The 24,999-nt window shown below is 38.2% G+C and overlaps 4 protein-coding genes and 1 long non-coding RNA gene across 8 annotated transcripts; 3 read left to right on the top strand and 2 right to left on the bottom strand.

The window, feature by feature from the left end:
• Window positions 1–951: 951 nt before the first annotated feature.
• On the top strand, window positions 952–4,377 carry LOC120009177 (receptor-like protein kinase 7). Its single transcript, XM_038859649.1, has 3 exons — window positions 952–1,508; window positions 1,595–3,685; window positions 3,777–4,377. Exons 1-3 carry the CDS (start codon window positions 1,061–1,063, stop codon window positions 4,178–4,180), a joined length of 2,943 nt encoding a protein of 980 aa, XP_038715577.1. The 5' UTR covers window positions 952–1,060; the 3' UTR covers window positions 4,181–4,377.
• A 1,123-nt stretch (window positions 4,378–5,500) lies between these two features.
• Window positions 5,501–12,558, bottom strand: LOC120008596. Its single transcript, XR_005470539.1, has 3 exons — window positions 12,362–12,558; window positions 12,041–12,084; window positions 5,501–6,463 (listed from the first exon to the last, which is right to left on the bottom strand). It is a non-coding gene; the product is annotated as an uncharacterized LOC120008596 (long non-coding RNA).
• Window positions 6,583–10,678, top strand: LOC120008594 (receptor protein-tyrosine kinase CEPR1-like). Its single transcript, XM_038858972.1, has 2 exons — window positions 6,583–9,714; window positions 10,060–10,678. Exons 1-2 carry the CDS (start codon window positions 7,230–7,232, stop codon window positions 10,452–10,454), a joined length of 2,880 nt encoding a protein of 959 aa, XP_038714900.1. The 5' UTR covers window positions 6,583–7,229; the 3' UTR covers window positions 10,455–10,678.
• Window positions 12,559–17,759: 5,201 nt separating the features above from the next.
• LOC120009145 (tubulin alpha chain-like) lies at window positions 17,760–20,619 on the top strand. The gene is made up of 4 exons (XM_038859608.1): window positions 17,760–17,992; window positions 18,967–19,201; window positions 19,312–19,682; window positions 19,789–20,619. Exons 1-4 carry the CDS (start codon window positions 17,900–17,902, stop codon window positions 20,440–20,442), a joined length of 1,353 nt encoding a protein of 450 aa, XP_038715536.1. The 5' UTR covers window positions 17,760–17,899; the 3' UTR covers window positions 20,443–20,619.
• Window positions 20,620–20,870: 251 nt separating this feature from the next.
• On the bottom strand, window positions 20,871–24,983 carry LOC120009144 (xylulose kinase 2-like). Of its 4 annotated transcripts, none has more exons than XM_038859603.1 (11): window positions 24,849–24,983; window positions 23,929–24,583; window positions 23,727–23,815; window positions 23,068–23,132; window positions 22,865–22,920; window positions 22,407–22,527; window positions 22,258–22,332; window positions 22,137–22,190; window positions 21,689–21,783; window positions 21,435–21,609; window positions 20,871–21,353 (listed from the first exon to the last, which is right to left on the bottom strand). In XM_038859603.1, the coding sequence occupies exons 1-11, from the start codon at window positions 24,905–24,907 to the stop codon at window positions 21,121–21,123; spliced, it is 1,677 nt and encodes a 558-aa protein (XP_038715531.1). In that variant the 5' UTR covers window positions 24,908–24,983; the 3' UTR covers window positions 20,871–21,120. The 4 variants fall into 4 exon arrangements, with proteins under 4 accessions (XP_038715531.1, XP_038715532.1, XP_038715534.1 ...); XM_038859604.1 differs by having other exon boundaries at window positions 22,258–22,311; XM_038859606.1 differs by having other exon boundaries at window positions 23,929–24,573.
• Between the last annotated feature and the right edge of the window lie 16 nt (window positions 24,984–24,999).

Genomic DNA, 24,999 nt, shown 5'->3' with positions numbered 1-24,999 from the left:
TAGCATTTTCCCAATAGTATATACTTGACCCCACATATTATTATTCTAACAACCAAAAAATGAGGGACATTATCATTATTGAATGCTGCATATTATATAAAAACAGAGTAAAAAATTTGCAATTTGAGTAGATCATAGATATATAATTGAATATGAATATACTTATATTATTATTGAATAAAAAAATGCAATGAAGATCAACTGTTGTACCAGAAAAGATGAGTAGGAGTCCTTATGAAATTATTAAGGTTGTCTAAAGCTAATGTACAGTGAATATAGGTGGGATCAAATCATAAGAATTTGAGAGAGAACGAGTTTGATTTCCATTGAAACTTTATAGGTAATATTATTGTAGCCACGTGTTGAGGGTTTGTGATGAAAACCTTGATCTTAATGGAATTAAGATTAAGGTTGGGTTGAGAGAAATCTCTCAATTTTGAGAACAAGTCTCGATTTTTGTTTAATTTCTTTTGATTCCCCTAAATAAGTACAACTCTATCGATTTATATAGCCAAAGCAAACAATCCAAAACCTACTCAAATTAAAAGACCAAAACTATGTAGAAAACTACTTTATACCTCAATCGAAACTCAACTCAACTCCTAAACTAGACTAATTAAAAACAAATACCAATAAGAATATAAATACTAAACAAATACTAATTAGAAATAAATACTAATAATAGTTTTGTCGTTTTCATCAGTTTGACTCAACTTATCCTGTTATTAAGTGTGAAACTTCTGTGTGCGTAAGCCTAATCACCCGACTCTAGCCCTATATGGAATGTCGAAAGAAATACTCTTACAATATCATTTCGGTTATTAAAAAAAAGACATTGTAAAAAAAAAAGCCAATGTTTGAGCTCCGATGTCATTCATGTGTATGATATTTTATAGAGATATCGACTTAAAATGACCTCCATCCTCTTCTCTTATAACTAAAAAAAAGAGTGCGAACGCTCGCCAGTGTAGTTAAAATGTTGCAATCTTAAAGCTTCCACCTTCATTTTTCTTCTCTCGAATACCAAAACGAAGTCATTCCCCTGTTTGTACCGGCCGAGATGTCAACGGCTCGGACAACTCTCTGTTTCCTCTGCTTCATCTCCATAATTTCCACCATCAAATCCGACGACCTTCAAATTCTACTTAATCTGAAAACCTCCCTCCAAAAATCAAACGGAGACGTGTTTGATTCATGGTTGTCTACGAATCCAATATGTAATTTCATAGGAATTACTTGTGATTCAACAGGGTCGGTGAAGGAAATTGAGCTTTCGAACCAGAAGTTAACAGGGCTTCTTCCTCTTGATTCAATATGTCAACTTCAGTCATTGGACAGGCTTTCATTTGGGTTCAATTCATTGCACGGAACAATCATGGAAGACTTGAATAAGTGCGTCAAGCTACAGTACTTGGATTTGGGGAACAATTTGTTCACTGGGTCGTTCCCTGATGTATCATCTCTCAGTGAATTGCAGTATCTGTATCTGAATCAAAGCGGATTCACAGGTCATAATTGTTATTCAAATCGTTATTTCTTCTATTAGTTTAATAATTCAAGCAATTCGTTATTCAATTCTTGTTTGTTCTAATAGATTTTCCATGGAGATCGCTCACGAACATGACGGGTCTTGTTTCACTGAGTGTCGGAGACAACCCATTTGATCAAACTCCATTTCCGACGGAGGTGGTGACTCTCACGAAGCTAAATTGGCTTTACATGTCAAATTGCAGCATAGAAGGGACAATTCCACCGGAAATCGGAAACCTCACGGAGCTTGTAAACTTGGAGCTATCTGATAATTATTTATCCGGTGAAATTCCGGCGGAGATTGCGAAACTTAAGAAGCTCTGGCAACTCGAGATCTACACGAACAACTTGAGAGGAAAATTTCCTATCGGGTTCGGAAACCTCACGAATTTGATGAACTTCGATGCTTCATCAAACTATTTACAGGGGGACTTGTCTGAATTGAGATTCTTATCTAACATGGTGACCTTGCAATTGTTTGAAAACGAGTTTTCTGGCGAAATACCAGTCGAGTTTGGTGAATTCAAGAAGCTTGTGAATCTTTCGTTATACACTAACCAGCTAACAGGTCCTTTGCCGCAAGAGATCGGTTCTTGGGCTGATTTTGATTACCTTGATGTCTCGGAGAATTTCCTGTCGGGTCCAATTCCACCGAATATGTGCAAGAAAGGGAAGATGAGGGGGCTTCTCATACTCCAGAACAATTTCTCCGGTGAAATCCCGGTGAGCTACACAGATTGTGCATCGTTGCAAAGATTCAGAGTCAAAAACAATTCGCTTTCAGGTGTAGTTCCGGCTGGAATATGGGGACTGCCCAATGTGAATATAATTGATCTTACATTGAATAAATTTGAAGGTGCAATCACTGAAGATATCGGTAATGCAAAATCCTTGTGGCAGTTATTGGTTGGGAACAATCGATTATCAGGTGAATTGCCAGAGGAGATTACAAATGCCACATCTTTGGTTGCTATGGAGCTTAATAACAATCAGTTTTCCGGCAACATTCCGGCGACTATTGGGGAATTGAAGCATTTGAGTAGTCTTCATTTCCAAAACAACAAGTTTTCTGGGTCACTACCAAAGTCTTTAGGCTCTTGTCATTCACTCAGTGACTTAAACATGGCTCACAATTCACTTTCCGGCGAAATTCCGTCATCTTTGGGCTTTCTACCTACTCTCAACTCCATGGATTTGTCAAACAATGAACTTTCCGGTCAAATTCCGGACAGTTTGTCTTCATTGAGACTAAGCCTGCTTGATCTGTCTAGCAATCGATTAGCCGGTCGTGTACCCCCAACTCTATCTATTGCAGCATATAATGGAAGTTTCGCCGGAAACCCTGGTCTCTGCAGCCAGAGTATTCAGTCCTTCCAGAAGTGTTCGAAGGATTCCAGGATGTCCAAAGATGTCCGGACACTCATTGTTTGCTTTCTCTTAGGTACAGTGATGGTCCTCGTCTCTTTTGGATGCTTTTTCTATCTAAAGAAGAGAGAAAAGGATGATCATGGGCGTTCTTTGAAGGAAGAAACTTGGGATGTAAAGTCCTTCCATTTGTTAACCTTCACAGAAGATGAGATTCTTGATTCCGTTAAGCAAGAGAATCTGATAGGGAAAGGAGGTTCTGGAAATGTGTACAAAGTAGTACTCTCTAATGGTAAAGAACTTGCTGTCAAACATATTTGGAATACTGATATCAGTGGCCGGAAAATGACACGTAGCAGTTCTCCGATGCTCGGAAGACGTGGAAGTAAGTCGAGGGAATTTGAAGCCGAGGTGCAGACCTTGAGCTCAATAAGGCATGTGAATGTGGTGAAGCTGTATTGCAGCATAACTAGTGAGGACAGTAGCTTGTTGGTGTATGAATACATGCCAAATGGGAGCTTATGGGATAAGCTGCACTCAAGCCAAAAGATGGAACTTGATTGGGAAACAAGGTGTGAAATCGCGGTAGGGGCGGCCAAAGGGCTGGAGTATCTGCATCATGGATGCGAGAGGCCGGTAATTCACCGGGATGTGAAGTCCAGCAACATTTTGTTAGATGAGTTCTTGAAGCCTAGAATTGCTGATTTTGGGCTCGCCAAGATTGTTCAGTCTAACAGCGGCAAGGACGCCACACAAGCCATCGCTGGTACTCTCGGCTACATCGCTCCCGGTAAGCCAGTTTGAATCACCTTATATGGTTCAATTATTTGTCATTTTCAAGAGTTTAGATTGCTAATTAGTGTTCCATTTGGTGTCTGCAGAATATGGATACACATACAAAGTGAACGAGAAGAGCGATGTGTACAGTTTTGGAGTCGTATTGATGGAGCTAGTGACCGGAAAAAGGCCGATAGAGCCGGCCTATGGGGAGAACAATGACATAGTGAATTGGGTGTGTAGGATGATGAAGAACAAAGAGAGTATGTTTGGTGTAGTAGACTCAAGAATTGCAGATGGTTTCAAGGAATATGCAGTGAAGATGTTAAGAATTGCAATTCTTTGCACAGCAAGTCTTCCTGTGACAAGACCCACAATGAGAAGTGTAGTTCAGATGCTGGAGGAAGCCGAGCCATGTAAATTAGTTGGGATTTTGATTAGCAAAGATGGTCCAAATGGTGAAATTCAAGTTAAAGATATGATAAAGTTTTGTCCAGATCAGGATTAACTACCAACAAGAGGTGGCTCGGTTAATAATCAGTTGGATTAGACATATGTGTGTTTAATGTTCGATTCAATGAGAATCATATTTCTGAAGTGGTCAGTTTATAACATATCATAGGAGTGATTAATGATTGTAAAATAGTGGCTCCAAAATTTGGATTGGGTATTTTAATACAAAAAACCTAAATTTGAGTTTAGGTATGCTGGCCTGCTGCGTTTGCTTCTAATTTGAGCGGCCGACGTTAGTGAGCCCAATGGGCCTAAATTGATACGGTGTTTGGGCTGCATTACATGTCCAACAGGCAACAAGTGCGCTTGGGCCAGCATATCGACAAATTTGACTTCGGGCTTATCTCATTAATGATAGGAGCTGTCATTTGCACACGAATTTAATAAAAACACAAAGGTGAATCAATAATTATCATATCATTATAATATGTGTTCACAATGAGTTTTTTTTCTTAATCGAGAATAACATCATACAAGTTTGATATTTGGACATCTGATATGAGTTTAAACTCAGGCCGTCAAGTCCGCGCACAAGAAGTTTCTCACCTGACATGACAACACGATAAGTTAGGTCAAAATCCAACACATAATCATAAGGATATTACTCTAAGTGAGAGGGAATCAAACTTATGATCTGTCGAGTCCACACAATTTGACCTCAAAGAGATTCATTAACTAAATTATGACCCAAGTAGTTATGCCTCTTTTTTTTAAAAAAATTGAATATCATGATCAACCCTTTGATTGAATAATATCAGGAATATCATAACCAAAATTTTGAATGGACAAATTAATTGTAAATTAATGATTTTGGACAAATTTGTGAATTTGTTTTGGGTGCAGTTTCTTTGTAATTCTAACCCACAGATTAGTGAACTTCATCATGAATTCATACATAATTAAGATTAAATTACAAGTAGACTATGATTTTAAATGGACCATATAAAGCAGACCCTTAAATCTTTCCAATGAAGAGAGATTATAATGCTTAAGAATTTGACTCTTTTAAAAGCATGTCCTTATTCCATCACTTTAGAATTTTAGATTACAGTAAACACAAGATTAATGGGGGAAGAACATCCTATAATGCGACGGGACGCGGCCTTTCGTAGCATGAAATCATCTGATTAAGATATGTTAAGCCATCTTGGCCCTCAATTACGACTTCAATTTGATTACTTCCACAAAATGGAAATACCCAAATACCCAATTAGCCATGAAATGGTTGTCAATTAATCATCAAAGCAATGACCTTTTTTATTCCCTATCTAAGCACTTGCTATTGTGCGCTAATGATTCAGGCGCATACTAGCATCTCAACAAAAAAAAAAAAGAAAAAGGAAAAGGAACTAATAAGAGATTGCCAAATCAGATTACAGCAATTCCTAGCTGCCAAATCAACAACCAAAGCTTTTGAGGAAGTGGGCATCTTTGCTTTGCAATTGAAATTGATCATTCAGCACTTGTATCCAACACAGATTCCCCATCACATATCAATAATGCAAATGCGTTCACAAAAATCAAAACTCATGAATATAGTTGTGTGTATTTCCCTAACAAGCCAACAACTCCTCAACCGAGATGGTTAAGACATACTCGAATTGAATGGTACCCAAGTTCGAACCCCCACTCCCGCCTACCTACCAAATGAAAAGTATTTCTCTAAGTCATCTGGCAGAGAATTTACACTTGAAACACAGCATCGTCCTTGCTATATTACATGTTTTGTGGATAGTGAAAAAAATAGCATAAAGGACATCTAAATGCATGCCTATCTATGAGTCTGTAGCAATCTGGCAATTGAAGAGAGACAGGGAGAGAGGAGCAACCAATGTGGTTCAGACAGATTACAAAGTATAAAAAATGATTGTCCTATGTGCACAACATAGATTCTAATTGTAAATGATATACTGTACTCTCGAAGTACCTTTATTTGCCCTGCCCTCATAGTGCTAATTCCCCAACATGATTATACCAAGAGAATATATTATTCTCAACTCATCCACATCCATCCAGCAAGGAATTTTCTAATCTATTCCTCGCTGCCATTCACCAAGGATGGAAAAGAAATCACTAAGAAAATTTTTATATTTGCACTACACAGGCACACAAGTAGGTGACTGAATGCAGCAATGCATTAGGCATAATCTCAACAAGGTCTACCAAAACGAGTTCTACTGCTGATCAATATACTACCATATGGGTAATATCTGATAAATTGAGCAAACTTAACTGTCCATTTGACCACAACTTGCATTCAACCACCTTTGCAATAGTTCTGCAAATTAACAACCTCAGTCAATAAACTAAAACTAAATTAAGCACTCAGTGAGAATCTGCAGTTAATAAATACACAATTCTTTATGCATTCATGGTGCTCAGCTAACCTACAACTGAAAAGCTGACCGAAGATGGGCCCTTATCCAGGCATAAGCATATCAAAGCATGATATGCAGCGCAAATAAGAAAATAGATGTCATGTAATGTGGTTGATTGTTAGAATTAAGTGCAAAAAATGTTGGCATGTGCATGATAAAGAAATGAGTTCCGGCAAAAAAGTGCTATACAGGCAACATATACCAGGTTCAGACGTACTGCAATACGATTTACAGTAAAAATTAAGGCAATTACACGAGAAAACAGAACCATCAAAGCATAATTTCCTGGTCAGTGATCATAAGTCAGAACGACAGACGGTGACTTAGATTCGTTGCAGTTTATTCAGAAAAATCTGATCAGTAGAAAGGACTAACACTGATGTTATTCTCTACATGAGTTAGTGGGAGTATAAACTTAAAGCTTCTTTATGCAAAGATATGCACAACTCTTTCCATCTCTCTTGGTACTACTGCACAAACCTGCTTTTTCATCGTCAAGGCTTGTTACCACTGCACCCAATGATCCCCTGAATCATCACACTTATATACTTCTTCACTTCCTCACCTCCTTCCCTGCAACAACCAAGTTAACTATCTCCCATCCCCTACATAACTTCACTCTTTCTATCCCTCCTCCTCTGTGTCTCTTTCTGCCTATTCTTGCAAATGGCTTATCATTATTCTATTTTCTTCATTTTTGTCTTACTTTTTTCTTTGTCCCTTTCTTCTGAAGGGATCAATTTTAACCAGTCGGAGTTTTTCAGTCTCATGAAAACTTCTCTATCAGGAAATGTTTTGTCAGAGTGGGATGTTACAAGAGGGAAACCTTACTGCAATTTTCCCGGGGTTAGCTGCAACAATGAAGGGTATGTTGAAAAGATTGACATATCAGGGTGGTTACTCTCAGGTCGCTTTCCAGCTGATATATGCTCTTACTTGCCTGAGTTACGTGTCCTCCGTATTGGTCACAACCATCTACATGGAGACCTCCTAGACAGCATCATCAACTGCACTCTCTTAGAAGAGCTCAATATGAGTTCCTTGTACCTCGGTGGATCTCTTCCAGATTTCTCACCGTTGAAATCGTTACGGATACTTGACATGTCATACAATATTTTCACAGGCAAGTTCCCCCTGTCAGTCACTAATCTTACCAACCTTGAGGTGCTTAACTTCAATGAGATTCCCGAATTCAGTGCATGGAAACTTACAGATGATATTTCCATGCTGATAAAGCTCAAATATTTGATCTTGGCAACATGCAACGTTCATGGTCAGATCCCAGCATCAATAGGAAACATGACATCCCTTGTTGATCTTGAATTGAGTGGCAACTTTCTCACAGGTCAGATTCCAGCTGAGCTTGGATTGTTGAAGAACTTGCAACAGCTAGAGCTATACTACAACTACGAACTTTCTGGCAGTATACCAGAGGAACTGGGAAATCTAACAGAGCTCATAGACTTGGACATCTCTGTCAATAAATTGATGGGAAAGATTCCAGAATCTATATGCCGTCTTCCCAAGCTCCAAGTTCTGCAGCTTTACAACAACAGTCTCACAGGAGAACTCCCAAGTGTAATTGCAAACTCCAAGACCTTGCGCATATTGTCACTTTACGACAACTTCCTGACAGGACATGTTCCACAAGACCTGGGCCAGTCATCAGGTATGATTGTTATAGACTTGTCGGAGAACCAACTATCAGGTCCACTGCCAGTAGATGTTTGCCGGGGAGGTAAATTGCAATACTTTCTTGTCCTGGATAATATGTTTTCTGGAGAGATACCTGATAGTTATGAAAATTGCAACACTCTTCTGCGGTTTCGAGTTAGTCATAACCACTTGGAGGGCCCGATACCAGAAGGACTTTTCAGTCTTCCTCATGTTTCAATCATTGATTTGAGTTACAATAACTTGAGTGGTCCGATTGCCAAAAAAATTGGAAATGCTAGAAACCTATCAGAACTGTTTATGCAGAGTAACCATATCTCAGGTGTTCTACCTCCTGAAATCTCTCAAGCCATTAATCTGGTGAAGATTGATCTCAGCAATAACCTCCTGTCTGGTCCCATACCATCTCAAATTAGAAGTCTAAACAAGCTCAATCTACTGCTGTTGCAAAGCAACAAGCTCAATTCTTCAATCCCTGAATCACTTGCCTTCTTAAAATCTCTCAATGTTCTTGATCTTTCGAACAACCTCTTGACTGGGAGTATCCCAGAAAGTCTATGTGAGTTGTTACCCAACTCTATCAACTTCTCAAACAACAGGCTTTCTGGTCCAATACCTCTATCGTTGATAAAAGGAGGCTTAGTAGAAAGTTTCTCAGGGAACCCAGGTCTCTGTATGTCAGTTTCTGTCAATTCATCAGAACATAATTTCCCCATATGTTCGGTAAAGTATAACCGAAAGAAACTGAATTCTATATGGGCTGTTGGAATTTCAGCAGTTCTCATCATCGTCGGAACTGCACTTTTCATAAAACGCCAATGCAGAAATGAAAGAGCTGTGATGGAGCACGATGAGACCTTATCTTCGTCATTCTTTTCATTTGATGTAAAGAGCTTTCATCGAATAAGTTTTAACCAACAGGAGATCCTTGAAGCCATGGTTGATAAGAATATAGTGGGTCATGGAGGATCTGGGACTGTGTACAAAATTGAATTGAAAAGTGGTGAGGTTGTTGCAGTCAAGCGGCTGTGGAGTCAGAAAACAAAACATTCAGCTCCAGATGATCGACTAATTTTAGACAAGGAGTTGAACACTGAAGTTGAGACTCTAGGAAGTATACGACACAAAAACATTGTTAAGTTATACTGCTACTTCTCAAGCTTGGATTGCAGCTTGTTAGTTTATGAGTACATGCCAAATGGAAACCTTTGGGATGCCCTGCACAAAGGGAGGATCCTTTTGGATTGGCCAATCCGTCATCAAATAGCACTTGGTGTCGCACAGGGCTTAGCATATCTCCACCATGATTTGCTGCCACAGATTATTCACAGAGACATCAAGTCATCCAACATTCTGTTAGATGTCAATTATCAGGCAAAGGTTGCAGACTTTGGCATTGCCAAGGTTTTGCAAGCTAGAGGAGGGAAAGATTCTACCACAACTGTTATTGCAGGAACCTACAGTTACTTGGCTCCAGGTTATTACTTGGCTCAACTCAATTACATTAACATATAATCTAGTGTCTTAAGTTGTGCCTCTATAGGTTCATGACAGCATGATGTTTTGGTAGTAGCATCCTAATTACATCTGCAAATTAAGTTGCATCTAAATCACATAGGAAAATTCTCTGCAAAAATAGTCAAAAGCTTAGTTCTTTTCTTGTGTGATAAATTACGGGGATATATTCTTAATTTTTTGAGGGGGGGGAACTGAACCTTGCACCTTGTGCAAGTGTACTTAGTTCTTTTAAATAAGGGCATATGAGAACTTTGTTTGATAGAATTTTGAACTCTCTCATTCAAAAAATTAATGCTTGTCACAGAATATGCATATTCGTGCAAAGCAACAACCAAATGTGATGTCTACAGTTTTGGAGTTGTATTGATGGAACTGATAACTGGAAAGAAGCCAGTAGAAGAAGAGTATGGAGAAAACAAGAATATTGTATATTGGGTTTCGACAAAAGTAGACACCAAGGAAGGAGTTATGGAGGTATTGGATAAGCGATTATCAGGGTCATTCAGGGACAAGATGATACAGGTACTACGGATTGCCATCCGCTGCGCCAGCAAGACTCCATCATATCGCCCGACCATGAATGAGGTGGTTCAATTGCTGAAAGAGGCAGACCCATACAGATTTGATTCTACCAAGTCATCAAATAAGACCATAGAGATGCCAAATGTCACAACGATAAAGAACCAATTTGAATTGTGATGGACATAGGTGCCTGGTGGGTTGTAGTTGAGGTAGTGTAGCATCTATAGAACAATAATGTCTCTCAAACTATTAAGAGACATATCATAAAGAGCAACTAACTCCTCCTTTCTTTTGTTATTATGTTTATATTAAAAGCTGTAGCTCTCACTTATTTTCTTCTCTTACTTTTCATAGATACATAAGTACATAATGTATAAATTGGCTCTCGTAGATTTGAGTAATTTAATCAATAGCTGCTCCATTACAACGCTCAGCATCTTCACACTGATAGGCCCACAAATAAGATCACCCCCTTGCTTTGGACATTTTGTTTTTTTCCCTCTTTATGCTTGCTCTTTATTCATGATAGTATCCAAGGGAAAGATACTCCAAAAAAGGCACATATATTGGTCAAGGTGGAAGGTTTTGATTTGTGAGGGCATTCCTTTATTTGATTGAAGTGGATTCCTGATTCTGATTTCAAAACTAAGTTATTCATATAGGAAGGATCCACTTCAGCTAAGCTGCCATCCTCTGGAAAAGAAGAGTGGGCCTGATAGATGAACTAGCACCTTTGTCTCTGTGTTAGGAACAGGGAAAGAAAAAAAAATAAGTCTTTTATTTCAAATTTCAGTTCCTTTTTTTTTTTCTTTCCATATTTTGTTTATTATTTGTTGAAATGGAGGTGAAAGAAGGCACCAACCAAGCATGTTTCACCATAGATAGTGAACCTCCACTCACAAGTTGAATAACTCTTTATTTATTAAAGGAACTCTGAGTGAGACATAAAATTCCTCCATTTGTTTTGAACCCATCTTATCCAAATATTTTATTAATGTGATTCATGCTACTCTAATGACTAGCTGCTGATATGGCCAGCTTATGCAACCACCGGTTCAACAACTTGCAGGTAATCTCTAACTAACTTCCATACGCACAGGCGGTTCTAACGACGAAGTTTTATTAAAATCTTGAACACAAATTCTAGTCCTTAGGAAGTTCTGTAGTCCAGTATTACGGCTTTGACGATGGTGATGGACTGATGATGGAGCGAGTAACAAGTTTCCCATTTCAGTAATTCACCGAAGACAACTTGCGACATGCACAAAACGAGAGCGCAATCACACATGTTTGCATCCATGTATGCAAGAACATAAATGTGCATAACAAGTGTGACTGCTTCAACTTGCTGAGTGGTTTGCGGGCTCCTCTTGGAAGAATGAGATTCATGAAGACAAATATTTCTTTTGGCGTGATGGAGAGTCCATAAAGAAAAGGTGCAAAGCACTGATTAAAAAGGTGTTATTCCTCAATGAAAAGACAGGGTTTTGAGGCATGTTTGGCTGGGAATAAGCAAGCTCCATGTCAGGAAAGATATGTCCTCCTTATTCACATTAAGCAAAAAATATCAACAACAGACACCCCGTCAGCAGATTCATATTCTTCCAATCTTATCCCAACATAAGTCAACAATACCCAATCTTCATCTTTAAATGGGTTTTCATTTTTTAGCAGCATTGGCACGATGAAGGATGCCATGATAACCTTCGCAATGAAATTAATGATGGAATGCATTAAAGTAATCAATGTGTACGAAAAGTTACCTGTTTGTACCATGGAGGATGTTAATGGAGCACCACTCATCTCCCTGAAACCATAAATAACTAGTAAATTAGAAGTTGCAGGCGTAGCATTAACTCTCGCAAACAAATGAAACAAATACACGATGATGGTAATAATTACTGGTTTAAAGATGATTTATTTCGATTTTATATTGGCCAATCATACTTGAGACGACTTAAAAGCAACTCCATTGAATGAAAAATGAAATCAAATGGCGTTCAGGCAATTCCTCAAACGGTTGATGTGCATTCAACAAAAAAAAACGCACTTACTTCGAATACACATCGATAAATCAAAAGTACCTTTGATTATTTCTTTTCCAAGGTCTTAAGCATGATAATGCGCGTCAAGGCAGGAACAAGATACCTCCGTGGCTCCACCACCTTGTCAAGTCGTGGGGTTGGACTAAAAACAGGAGTACAGAACTTTCATAGTCTACCGTGACGACATCGGAACCGTATCTTTGTTATAATCAACGGATTCACATGTTTCACGGGTACCGGAGGCCCAGTGAGCCCAAATCCACTCACGTTAGGAAGAATTCGGGTGTGTATGGATCAAGATCTACCTGAAGCTCAATTTATGGACCGGCCTTCGTGCCAGGGCCTCAATTTATGGACCGGGCTTTGTGTCAGGGCCCGATTGGGAAGTTGATCGTTATATCGTGTAGAGATTTACGAGTAAAAACAATATTTTAATTCCTCAAAATCAGTGATGTATATATATAATGTATTGCATTATGGGATTAGCACCCTTGACTATGTCAACCACCCATATTGAGATTCAAATCCGATCGTCTCTTAATCTGTTTTTTTAGTAAAAGCAAACAACCAAACTCTTAAATCACGAAAGTTCCTTGATAAACGAGCGAGAGTGTAAGCAACAAAATTTCCCTCTTTATCATATATGCCGACAAACAATCACTCTCAATATGTACATAAATTGCTTAGCTTATTAAATAAAGTGTCCCGTAAACGACTCATCCTACTTCTTCCTTGTTAGTACCATAACTAAAATTGTTGAGTCCACCTCTAACACAAAATTCGAAACACCATAATCCATTGCAACATGGAGCGTCCTACTAAAAACAATTAGTTTCACACAATAATGGCTCCATCTAGCAAATGGATGTGTGCAAGTTATAGAACGTTGTTTGCATGGAAATATAGAAAATACATTGTTGTCACAAAAGGCCAAACATTAAGAATTTTATCACTTTTGACCAATGGAAATTGTTTTTATTATCAAAATCATACCCCTCGCAACCCCTATCAATATCTATTTAAGACAAGGCAATATAAATGTTTTATTTTTTTACCCACAACAGCAAATATCCGAACGGAGATGCAATCTTCACCATTCCCATCGCAGTAAGTGAACACCGTGAGAAAAGTTGACACAGATCTTACGTCACGGAAAAAGTCCAAAAAATACAGCTGTGACTGTAACACTACCCTTCCCTAAAAAATAAGGTAATTTTATTATCATTATTATTGTTTTTATTTAAAATAAAAACCAGAAGAGAAGGAACAAAGAGAAAGTTGAAAATGGCTTGTCACCGGCCTCTCCAAATCCAAAACCCCATTGCCTGCCAAAACCACTTCCTCTCTTTACCAATCAAACCCCATTTTTAGACCAAAAGCAAGCTATAGCTACCTCTATATCTCTGTCTCTTTCTCATATTGTTTCCTATACAAGTTTTTTTCACTCCATCCCTCTCTCTCTCTAAAACACCCGTAAACCAGACAGAAAGAGTTATTTTTCCTTGTTGTTTGGGCTCATGAACTGTTCTGCAATGGCTGTTGTTAAGGACATGTATTTCTCTTCCGTTTTGTGTATTGACCAAGCTGTCCTTGGTCTGCGGAAGGTATTGTCGCCAAATGGGTTTGTTAATCGAAGGTCATTTCGGTGCATTCGGAGAGTAGGGGGAGCGAGTAAAATGTAGCCCCCTCTCTGTATGCAAAACCCACTCTCATTTCGTGCAAAAAGGCAGACAGGATGGAGCCAGGCAAATATATAAATATATATATATATATAGGAAGAAAAGAAGAGAAAATCTCACACTCCCTTCTGTGGTTGGTTTATTAATTTTATTGTGTGCTTCTTTGAATATTTTTGAAGGAGAAGGAGGAGTATACGATTCGTCAGGGACTCAGGGCTGATTGGTATTCAATGTCATGCGTCAAAATGCCAGCAAGAAGATAGTGTTTATGAAGCATTTTGATTTTGATTTTTTAAGCATGTATTTATGCAGAATATTGTACTGATTTAGTCGTTCTTGGAGATGATGTATGTTTTTTTCTCTGTTCTTCAATACGTTTTCTTACCGGCTACAAGCATAAAAATTATAGTTTCTTTGTCAAAGATTTTGCCTCTGTTCTTGTTGAGTTTTTGTTGCTCAATTTCTTCTCTTTCTCTTGTATGGATTTAGCTGCTAGATGGAAAGTGTTGAATATGTAGATATCTTTTATTTCCAACTGAACCAAATAGCTGCATTGAGTAGAAATAGAAGTGTACAACTTTTCCATTTTCCCAATAATAAAATTTGAAATTAGTGCATTGGGTTTTGGAGCATTTGGGGACTGGGGTGATTCATTTTTCAGTAGGGAATACGGGAAGAAGAAAATAAAGACTTCTTCTGGGGTTTATAATTATTTATCTTCCTTATTATAGTTTATAATTGCTGAATTTGGATTTCTCTTGATGTCTTATAACTTTTATCCTTATGTCTTTAGTGATCATTTGATATTTTTGCCTTCTGATGTGATTTGAACTATATCTTCCTAAATTAAAGCCGATGTTTCATTAGCTTTTTTTTTTTTTTTTAAATCTTTTTGTTGGAATTTCAGTTTCTAAATGTATTCCCATATTATTCGAACCAACATCTTTCTTGTTGGCCTCAAAAATCAAAATGATAGATCACATCTCCATATTGCAATTCTCACATATTTTGTTTTGTGAATTATGTATGAACTCATACATTGATTATATGCCTTGGTTTTTCATGGAGATGGGTTTTCTGATTGCTTAATTTGAATGTCCTTCCATTGTTTGGTATTCGTCATGACCGGATCACACGCCCTAATGCTTTGAGTCCTCATGGTGCCTCTTCTCATCTTTATATTAATGAACCTGAAGTTGTTGAATACATGAAGTTGAAGTTGTTGAAATGCACAATTGGCTTTTTGACTGGTATGTTTCTCTTGTTAAGACCTTTATTCTTTTCATCTCCATGTGGAAAGCAGTAGCTTTGATGTTTGTATCCTTCCTTAAGCTATTTGGTTTCCTCAGTGATGTTGAAATTCTTATTATGCATCTCAAATTGTGAGCTTCAAGTCTTTTTGAACCCACACATCTCTGACCTCAAGAGATAGGACAAATACTCCGGTTGAAGTGTACTAATTAAGCGCCCTTATTTTTCTGCTGCTCCTGCTTATATGTGGATTTTTACACGTTCTTATCTATAGATGGATGGAGTTGAATACTGAAAGGCCATTTCCTGTTTGTAGCTTTTCGCGGACGGCCCATGAAACCTTAACCATCAAGCGGAATATAGTTCTACTTCACTATTTGCTTGTTGAGTTTCTTGCATAGCTGCTTCCATGTTTAAGAGACTTGTTTGTTCTTTCTCCTGGATAACAGGCGCATCTGTAAATGATTTTGCGTTGTTTGTACATCTGACTAGTAACGTAGCTTTTTTTAATACTTAAGCCATGCATATTCGAACGTGTGACCCAACGCCAGTGGTAGAGTTATAGGGGTGTAACCTAAAGGGTATGAGTTCAATTTTTAAAATCCTCTCCATATATTATGTGTGGCTAAAATTTACGTACATAGTCTATTCCCAACTTGTCCATCGATGAACCGTGTGCATAAGCATTGTTTACCTTTTTATACTTAAGCCGTGCCTCTACCATGTTGATTAGTTGCTCTGCTCATTTCATGTTGAATTCTGTTTAGTTCAGAGAAATGGAGAATGCAAGAACATGTTGTAGAGATTTTCTGTGAGATATATCCCTTAATATCTATATGCATTTTGAGATGTTCTCTTGTCTCTGGAGCAATCAATATTGATAGTCAGTTGTCATATCACTATGTATTGTCAGTGGCACTGTGGAATACTGGTTACTTCTTTTTATGTTTCCTCTCTTTAACACGTCCATGGTGCAGGAGCACCCATTGAGTCATGTCTCATTGTCTTACATGCTTAGGGCATTCATGTCCGCCAGAAAGGCAACACCGATAGAGTTTCCCACATTTGACCTAAAATTGTAGCCATGCCAGTATCAGCAGTGGTGAAAAGTGAAAACCCAAGAAAACAAAAGCATAGTTGAGGGATACAAGTATACAACTATACAAGTAGTTTGCATATGCCTTCAATTTCTGCTGCGACTATCTGGTCCTTTTTTTTCAAAAGAATTTCGTTTAATGGCGTATTTATTTCCTTATTGTAGACTGAGAAAATATTTCAGTGTTCTGTGTTCTGGTACAACACAACAGCATGGAATAGGCGGACCTAGGGATGACAAAAAAAATTGATCCGAGTACTATTTATAGGGTACCCGATTCGTTTAAAACCTGAAAACCGATCCTATGGGTTTGGAAACGATTTTGGTTTTCAAACCCGTCATGGTTTAGGGTCGGATTTGGTTTTTGATGCCGAGTTTAGGGTACCCGAACTGTTTAATAAAAAGATCCATTATAGTAATAATATTATAAATCATGTATAAATATATACTATTAGGATACTAAATTATAACATGATAAAGCATATTAAAACGTATATATTTATAGAAACATACTAATAAAACTATAAATGAGACTAATTTGAATTATAAAATCATAATTAATATAAATCATACTCAATATTAATTTATATTAATATAATCTTCAAAGAAAAAAATAAAAATATTAAAAGTTAAATGGTAAATGGGTACCTGATGGTAAACGGTTCCGGGTTTGGAAATTTAAATGGTTTTGGAACGGTTTTGGTATAGAATATATTAAATGAAAACGATTTTGATATTTCCTAATTGGAATGGTACCCGACCCGTTGTCATCCCTAGGCGAACCATTGAATATTTTCTCAATAGCGTTAGATAGCCTATATAGTAGTAGCCCAAGTTTTTTAAACGAAATTTTAAAATGTTTTATCCACTCTTCTAAATAAAAAAAAAGCCTCATCCGCAAAGCTTCTGTCCAATGTCTTAATGGATATTGAAATTAAATTATCCAATTTCCAGATCTAGGAGATTCGCTTTAGGCCCATATGTTCATTGGAGGCCCATGCTTTTTGCTTGGCTTGATTGGAGGCCCATGTTTAAGATGATTATTGATTAGATGACGTTTTCGTTTTGTTTCTTGATTGTAACAAAACCAGCCAGTCAAGGCAAGATTTTTTTACTGCTTTACTGAAAAAGTTAATCTGTGTCCTGTGAGATAAGATGTTGAATCCAATTCAAAAGTGGGCCGACACATGGGCCTGATGATGAAAACGTAGGTTCTACTCGTTCTAGACAGCCCACCTGTTTACGAATAGTACCGCGAATCTCATTTAACTTTTCGAAATCAAAATTTCAGATCTAGAAGACTAGGCGCGCAACTAACCATGGTTAACGAGTTAACCGCAGGTTAGGCATGCCACGCTGTACAACTCCAGTAACCATTCATTCGTCGGTGGCTGAGCAACAATCTCTCCTTGTGTTGTATATATACGCAGGGGCTCGCATATCTGCAACCCTCACACAGGCAGGCGTCTTCATACACGCCGCTACTCAAATTCCTCCGTTAAGCTCTGTATTCTTCTTTTGTCATTTATAATCGTCTTTTGATTCACGAAAATGAGAGAGTGCATTTCGATTCACATCGGTCAGGCCGGTATTCAGGTCGGCAATTCATGCTGGGAGCTTTACTGCCTCGAGCACGGAATCCAGGTATCTGTCTCGTTGTGTGCTTTCATGTTCTTCTATTTCTGATATTGTTTGTTGTTCTGTCTTTGCCACCATGGATTCGCTTTAATTTTATGTGGTTTTTTGTTCAAGTAATTGCTGTTTTGTTGTGGTCATTGTAAATTGTGTAAACGTGGATCGGGAGATCTTTTTGAATTTTTTTCGCTTATCTTGCTAGATCTTGATTTTTTTTCCTCTGAAAGAAGATGTTTGTTCGGCATTTTGACCTATACTGGCGAGTCCTGGTGTATATTGCATTAATTGCAAGATCTAGATTTAGGACCTTTTTTAAGGTTTTGTTTCATTAATTTATAATGTGAAGAAAGTGTAAATCTCTAAGACAATTGGCTTCAAGATCTAGATTTAGGACTTTTTTAGGTTTTCCTGCGTATCTTGCTAGAAACTTGAAGCCAAATGTCTTAGAGATCTACACTTTCTTCACATTATATTGTTGAATTTTGTTATTCAATGTATTAGCTAGATTGGATGATTGTTAGGTTCAACTCATGCTAATCTGTTCAGCATTCTGTTTATATGAGGGATTTTCGCATTCAACATTGGAATTTAGTGTTGTTAAGTTTTAGTTTAGGCATAGTAATTGCGCATGATATTGTCCCTGCATTAGTGATTTGTTATATGGATCTGGTTTACACTTGGGCTCTAAAGAAAAAGAACAAATTATGAATGCAAATCCTGCTTGGATTGGCAGTTGTTGATTTGTTTTACTCACAATAATTTTGTTCTGAAACTAAATAGGAACTCTGTTGGATTTATTGGTCTCAATTTCCTGCGGTACCTTCCATTTTCAATGTGAATTGATGCATGGTATAAGATAAATAATTCTGAAGTCATAATGTTCCTGATCTGCATTTACGTTGCAACTGTTTCTTGATCTGACTCATGTGGACAACCTTTAAACTTTAGTGAATTAAATTGTTGAAATTCCCCAATTGTTTCAGCCTGATGGCCAGATGCCAAGTGACAAGACTGTTGGTGGCGGAGATGACGCTTTCAACACCTTCTTCAGCGAAACCAGTGCTGGGAAGCATGTGCCTCGTGCTGTTTTTGTTGATCTTGAACCCACTGTTATTGATGAAGTAAGGACAGGAACATACCGCCAGCTTTTCCACCCTGAGCAGCTTATCAGTGGCAAAGAGGATGCTGCCAACAACTTCGCCCGTGGTCACTACACAAGTAATTGCCAACATTCATCCTCTATCTATTATCTTTTGAATTTTCAATAGCTTATGTGCTTAAAATTTTCTTATTGGCCAAATGTTGATATTCTTGTTCTTATGCATCAGTTGGTAAGGAGATTGTTGATCTCTGCTTGGACCGTATCCGAAAACTTGCTGATAACTGCACTGGGCTTCAAGGGTTCCTAGTGTTCAATGCTGTGGGAGGTGGTACTGGTTCCGGCCTTGGTTCACTTCTGTTGGAGCGACTTTCTGTTGACTATGGCAAAAAGTCAAAGCTTGGTTTCACGGTCTATCCCTCACCTCAGGTTTCTACATCTGTTGTGGAGCCCTACAACAGTGTCCTATCTACCCATTCCCTCCTTGAGCATACAGATGTTGCGGTGCTGCTTGATAATGAGGCCATCTATGACATTTGCAGGCGCTCTCTTGACATTGAGCGCCCCACTTACACCAATCTGAACCGCCTTGTCTCTCAGGTAATGATTGGTGCCTCTTGTTTACTGTTGATTTTTTAATTGCATGATTATGGCTATGTTAAAAAGTAATGGTCTAATGGGCATTTGTCTGACATTGATGTTGCAGGTGATTTCATCCCTCACAGCTTCTTTGAGGTTTGATGGAGCTCTGAATGTGGATATCACTGAGTTCCAGACCAACCTTGTTCCTTATCCAAGGATTCATTTCATGATCTCCTCATATGCCCCGGTCATCTCAGCCGAGAAGGCATACCATGAGCAACTATCTGTTGCTGAGATCACAAACAGTGCCTTTGAGCCCTCTTCCATGATGGCCAAGTGTGATCCTCGCCATGGTAAGTACGTGGCTTGCTGTCTCATGTACCGTGGTGATGTTGTTCCCAAGGATGTGAATGCAGCTGTGGCTACCATCAAGACTAAGCGCACAATTCAGTTTGTTGACTGGTGCCCTACCGGATTTAAATGCGGTATCAACTACCAGCCGCCTACTGTTGTTCCAGGAGGTGACCTTGCCAAGGTGCAGCGGGCTGTCTGCATGATCTCCAACTCCACCAGTGTTGCAGAAGTGTTCTCCCGCATTGACCACAAGTTTGATCTCATGTATGCTAAGCGTGCGTTTGTGCATTGGTATGTTGGTGAGGGTATGGAGGAAGGGGAATTTTCTGAGGCTCGTGAGGACCTTGCTGCTCTTGAGAAGGATTATGAGGAGGTTGGTGCTGAGTCTGCTGAAGGAGAGGATGATGAAGGAGACGAATATTGAGGGGGGAATATTCGTATGGGTTCTGTAGTTGTTATCATAAGATTTTGTTGCTACTGTCCATGATTGTGCTTTGTGAGGTGAAACATGTTTAAACTTGTTTGGTACCAGCTACTCCATGTTGTGCTGCTGATTTCTATCTAGACTATCATCGATTGTTTTACGTTCAGGGTTTTTGGACTTTCAAGTTTTTTTTTTTTCCTTGGATCGTTCAATTGTTTTTGTTGATTGATTTCATGGCCTAGTTTCTGTGGACTCTGGTATTGGGCAGGCAATTAAACCAGAGGATTGCGCACAAGTCCACGTTTGATAATTGAGAAATGTTTCTCTTCGATCGATGAACTACACCTGATTTCTCCTCAATCACCAAATTCTTCTCTAGCCATCGATGGACTAGAATGGTCGACAGCATAAATAAATACAACTGCTTCTCTGATCAACCAAATCAATTCAAGCGCCGAGCCCAGTCTGTCTTCTCCAGATTTCAAATGCGTCTGAGATTTTGAAATATTACCATGGGGAACGTCTTATTGGGTTCTTCAAAGTACAGAGATTTCATATTCAGTTTTTTGATACACAAGGGAGGGGGCTATGGGCATCAGGAAATGAAGTGGGTGGGGTTGCATACTACCCTAATCAATAATACAAATGTCTTGATAAGTGAATCTCCAGCAGTTTACTTTAATGGCGTCCCAACTTTTGGACCAGGCGGTTCTCTATTTCTATTCTCTTCTTCATCAACAAGGCATACTTGGAAACCAGTTCTTGGTCTCCGGCAGGCATCGCGAGCTTGCAGCTCAACGAAGTCTTCCCCAACTTATCATTGTACAAGCATGATATTGGCACAAAATCGCCCTTTTGGTTGCACACCCAACCATGAGCAGCTCTCAAAGCTGCTCCTAGGGAAGCTGAATCTGTAGTAAAGCGTATCATGCTCAAAAAGAAAGTATAGACCAAGGAGATCGCTATTGGAAAACATGTCCCAATACACATACCAGGTCTTTGGACTGTATAGACATCACAGCCGAAAATTGCTGCTATTGAACGCAAAATAGTCTCGTTCGCTGATGCACCGCCTGTAGCTATTATTCGTTTTGGAGGTGAAGGCATTCCAAATCTGTCTGCGTGACCTCTCATGGAGAGTAATTGGCCTTCAATTAATGCCCGAATCTGGAAACAATATTGCAGTTTGTTCTTATTCGACAAAAAACTTATATCACACTTCGAGATTTTCAAGTATTAAACTGACCTCAGAAGGAGGATCAAATTCCTCAACTTCTTTTTCATTCACGCCGTCTAGAGTGTCACCTATGAAATTTTGGAGGGAATACCGATGGAAGCCAACTAGATGAATATACAACTATGTCAGTTACTTGAACATTTGCAACATCCTATCCATCTCTTGCCACCTCTGGTTATTTTCGTTTTGATTATCTTATTGAGGCGAAAATCAAAACCCAATAGAAGAAACCTTCAGGCTACAAGATAGCGTGGAGAGATAAATTCAGGGTATTCTTCATTTTTTTGATAGAATTAAGTTCAAAAGTTGCCTGAAATTGCATTGCAGATCCATCATCAATATTCTTTTGTAGAAAGTCTAGAACAAGAAATGTAAAGGACCTCAGTAGTTCATAACTATGACATGTCAAAATACAAGAAAAAGACAATAATATAAAGGATGAGTTTTAGGTACGCACTTGGGAGGGGAGGGAGAATTTCATGCTCCTTGTAATAGAAACCCATCTTGCCATCTATTGCAGACAAAAAAATTAGAAAATGAAAATGAAAAGAAACTAGTATCAAGGAAATGTAAAATACCATTTAGAGGTGGTGTTTTCCGTAAAAACTCATTGAACATGTCCCATGATTTCTCTGCATAGCGATTACGCACATCTAAAATAAATGCTGGAGTTAGAGAAGTACTAAATGGCCTATGACAAAAGGCAGAGCAAAAAAAAAATCAGTACCTTCACGAGTCAGAGAACCATTCTTGTATACCAACATAACCATGTAATTATTTGGGTCTACAGGATTAGGGAAAACATGTCCTTCCAATCTAGGGTGAGGATCAACAGTTATCCCAAATACCTGTGCTTCAAGCATGAACAAAATGTGACCATAAAAAAATCACTAATAGAATATGGTAAATTAATTGTAAAAATTTGTACTAATTTTGAGAACTTGCAATTGACCACATTGCAGAGGAAGTGAGATCAAGTTATGGAGGTAAACAAGCAATGATGAATCATTGTACAAGCTTCACATAATACGCTATTCAGGTTAAGATTATTCGAAAAAAATAACTGTTCAACTATAGAAACACGCCGTTCAGTCTCATTCCTTATGATCTACAATATAAAAATGGCCAAGAATTTAATATGTTACATTCGAGGGTTAGGATTCATAACTATATAGTCAGACTTACAGTATCACTTGTGCCAAGACTAATAGCCAGATCCCCTGGAGTATTCAGGGTTAAACCTGCAAGATCAAAATGCTTTAAGTAGATGAGAAATTATAGTATGTGATATTGTGATAAGAGTATAAATGATTAGAGTTGAAACAACGCACATCCAAAATTCATCTGCAGAACAGTTTAAAGACTGCAAAATGAAGAAAATCATTAACCTGCTAAACTGTTAGGGTTGTCTCCAGACCATTGAATAATCAAACAATTCATACTGAAATGATACCTGCAAGGATATTACAGATTTGAGATCTTAATCATAATGTATGTGAGCCATAATTGCTCATGAGATTGCATGACCATAAGAATTAACTAGTAAAGTAGTAATAGGTTTATCTCTAGACCACCAGACAATCAGAAAATGAAACAATTTTTACTGGAATGATATTTGCAAGGAGATTGGGCATTCGAGATCTTAAGCATACTGGATGTTGGACATAATTGTTCGCAACAACGAAAGATCATAAGAACTACATATTAATAGAAGGATCAACAATTATGCAACACAGAGTATAAAACAAGATTATTGTTTCCAAAGATCAGTTAAATGTTAACCAAATACTATTCTCATAATTGCCCATTCTTAGAGCCATCTTATGTACTTACATTCGTACAACAACCATGATTACAGATGTAACACGAATATTTCTTGTGTTACGGATTTGAAAATGCAATAAAACTTGAAATTATTTCTTATCAAAAGTGGCCTCTAAATGCTTACGCAGTTCCTCCGATCATTAGAATTCAAACAATCATGCTTAGGTCATATCCATCATCCCAACAGGACGGTTTAACCAATTAATGAATATATATTACTTACCTCTCCATAAAGTAGGGAGAAATATGACCAGCAACATCATGAGAAGGGGCTAATTTTCCAAGCTTTTCTTCTAAACTTGGTGCAGTGGCCTATAGATAACAGTTATATAGCCAATGTAAAGCATTTAACATAATTTCATGACATCAATACAATACATACAACATTGCTTTAGGGAAGTACTAAAAATTACAGGCAAGCAAACCTCTAAAGCTACTTTGGACCATGCCCTTTTAATGATATCCATCAAGTTCATGCCACCACCATCAGATTCATCAATACAAGCATAACCCCCGATAAGAAGAGATGCCATGAAGGAGCTAACAAGGGAAATCCTCTCTGTATCGCCATACACTTCTGGACGTGTCTGAAATATTTTCCTAATTTGAGTGCCAGTGAATCTTTCATAAGCACGAGACCCAGTAAGATTAGATAACTCTAATGCACCTCCTACAGCTTTCTCAATCTCTCTACACTGAGCACTGGTGCTGCTGTCCATCCATATCGGAGATTCCTTAACCGAAAAGGCATTGCCAAGCTGATCAACCAGTGGCCTGCGAGGGTCCAATGATGATAAAATTGCAGCACTTCCACGCTTCCAGTAAACACTGCCATGTTGCTGCCCACTCCCAGAAATAGCAGAAATCTTTCCAAAATCCAAATTCGATTTCGAGAGCTTCTGAAGAATTAGATCAAGAGCCTCCACCCACATCAATGTGGGTGAAACAATTCTACCATTTACAATTGGATCCCTATAAACTCCATCTTTGGTCTTGTAATGTGGCAACTCGGAATCAAAATGAACTAGCTCAGTTGTGACAATAGTGAGATTGGAGTCCAACACTGTGGCCTTCAATGACCTTCAAAATTAGTAATTCAGATCCTAAACACTTCAATTACATGGACCAGCTAAGAATTTGAGAAAATCCAACAGCATATCATAATTACATAAGCCACTTCTCTGTGGAATTTAATTTTTTTTTCATAATTTCAAAGGGAATCCATAATTAGAAACGTTAAACTATCTACCCAATCTACTTCAAAGACCACCAAAAAAAACACAGTTTGGCGTTCCTATTCTGGAATCAGATGATCAAAGGAGAGAGAGGGAGAAGAGAGACTTACTGAGTAGAGCTGTCGAATCCAAGGAAGAGAGAATCATCGGGCAGAGAGAAATTCGCCATTGTAATCGGCGTTGAAAAACCACTACGGCAATACCAATTTCAGATATCAGATTAATTGATTGTCGTTTACTTTTTGTGGTTTAGGATTCAAA

The sequence above is a fragment of the Tripterygium wilfordii genome, chromosome 11 (genome assembly GCF_013401445.1).
Source record: "Tripterygium wilfordii isolate XIE 37 chromosome 11, ASM1340144v1, whole genome shotgun sequence".
NCBI classification, from domain to species: domain Eukaryota; kingdom Viridiplantae; phylum Streptophyta; class Magnoliopsida; order Celastrales; family Celastraceae; genus Tripterygium; species Tripterygium wilfordii.
Note: the sequence above shows the minus strand (reverse complement) of the source record. Positions and strands in the feature narration are given on the sequence as shown.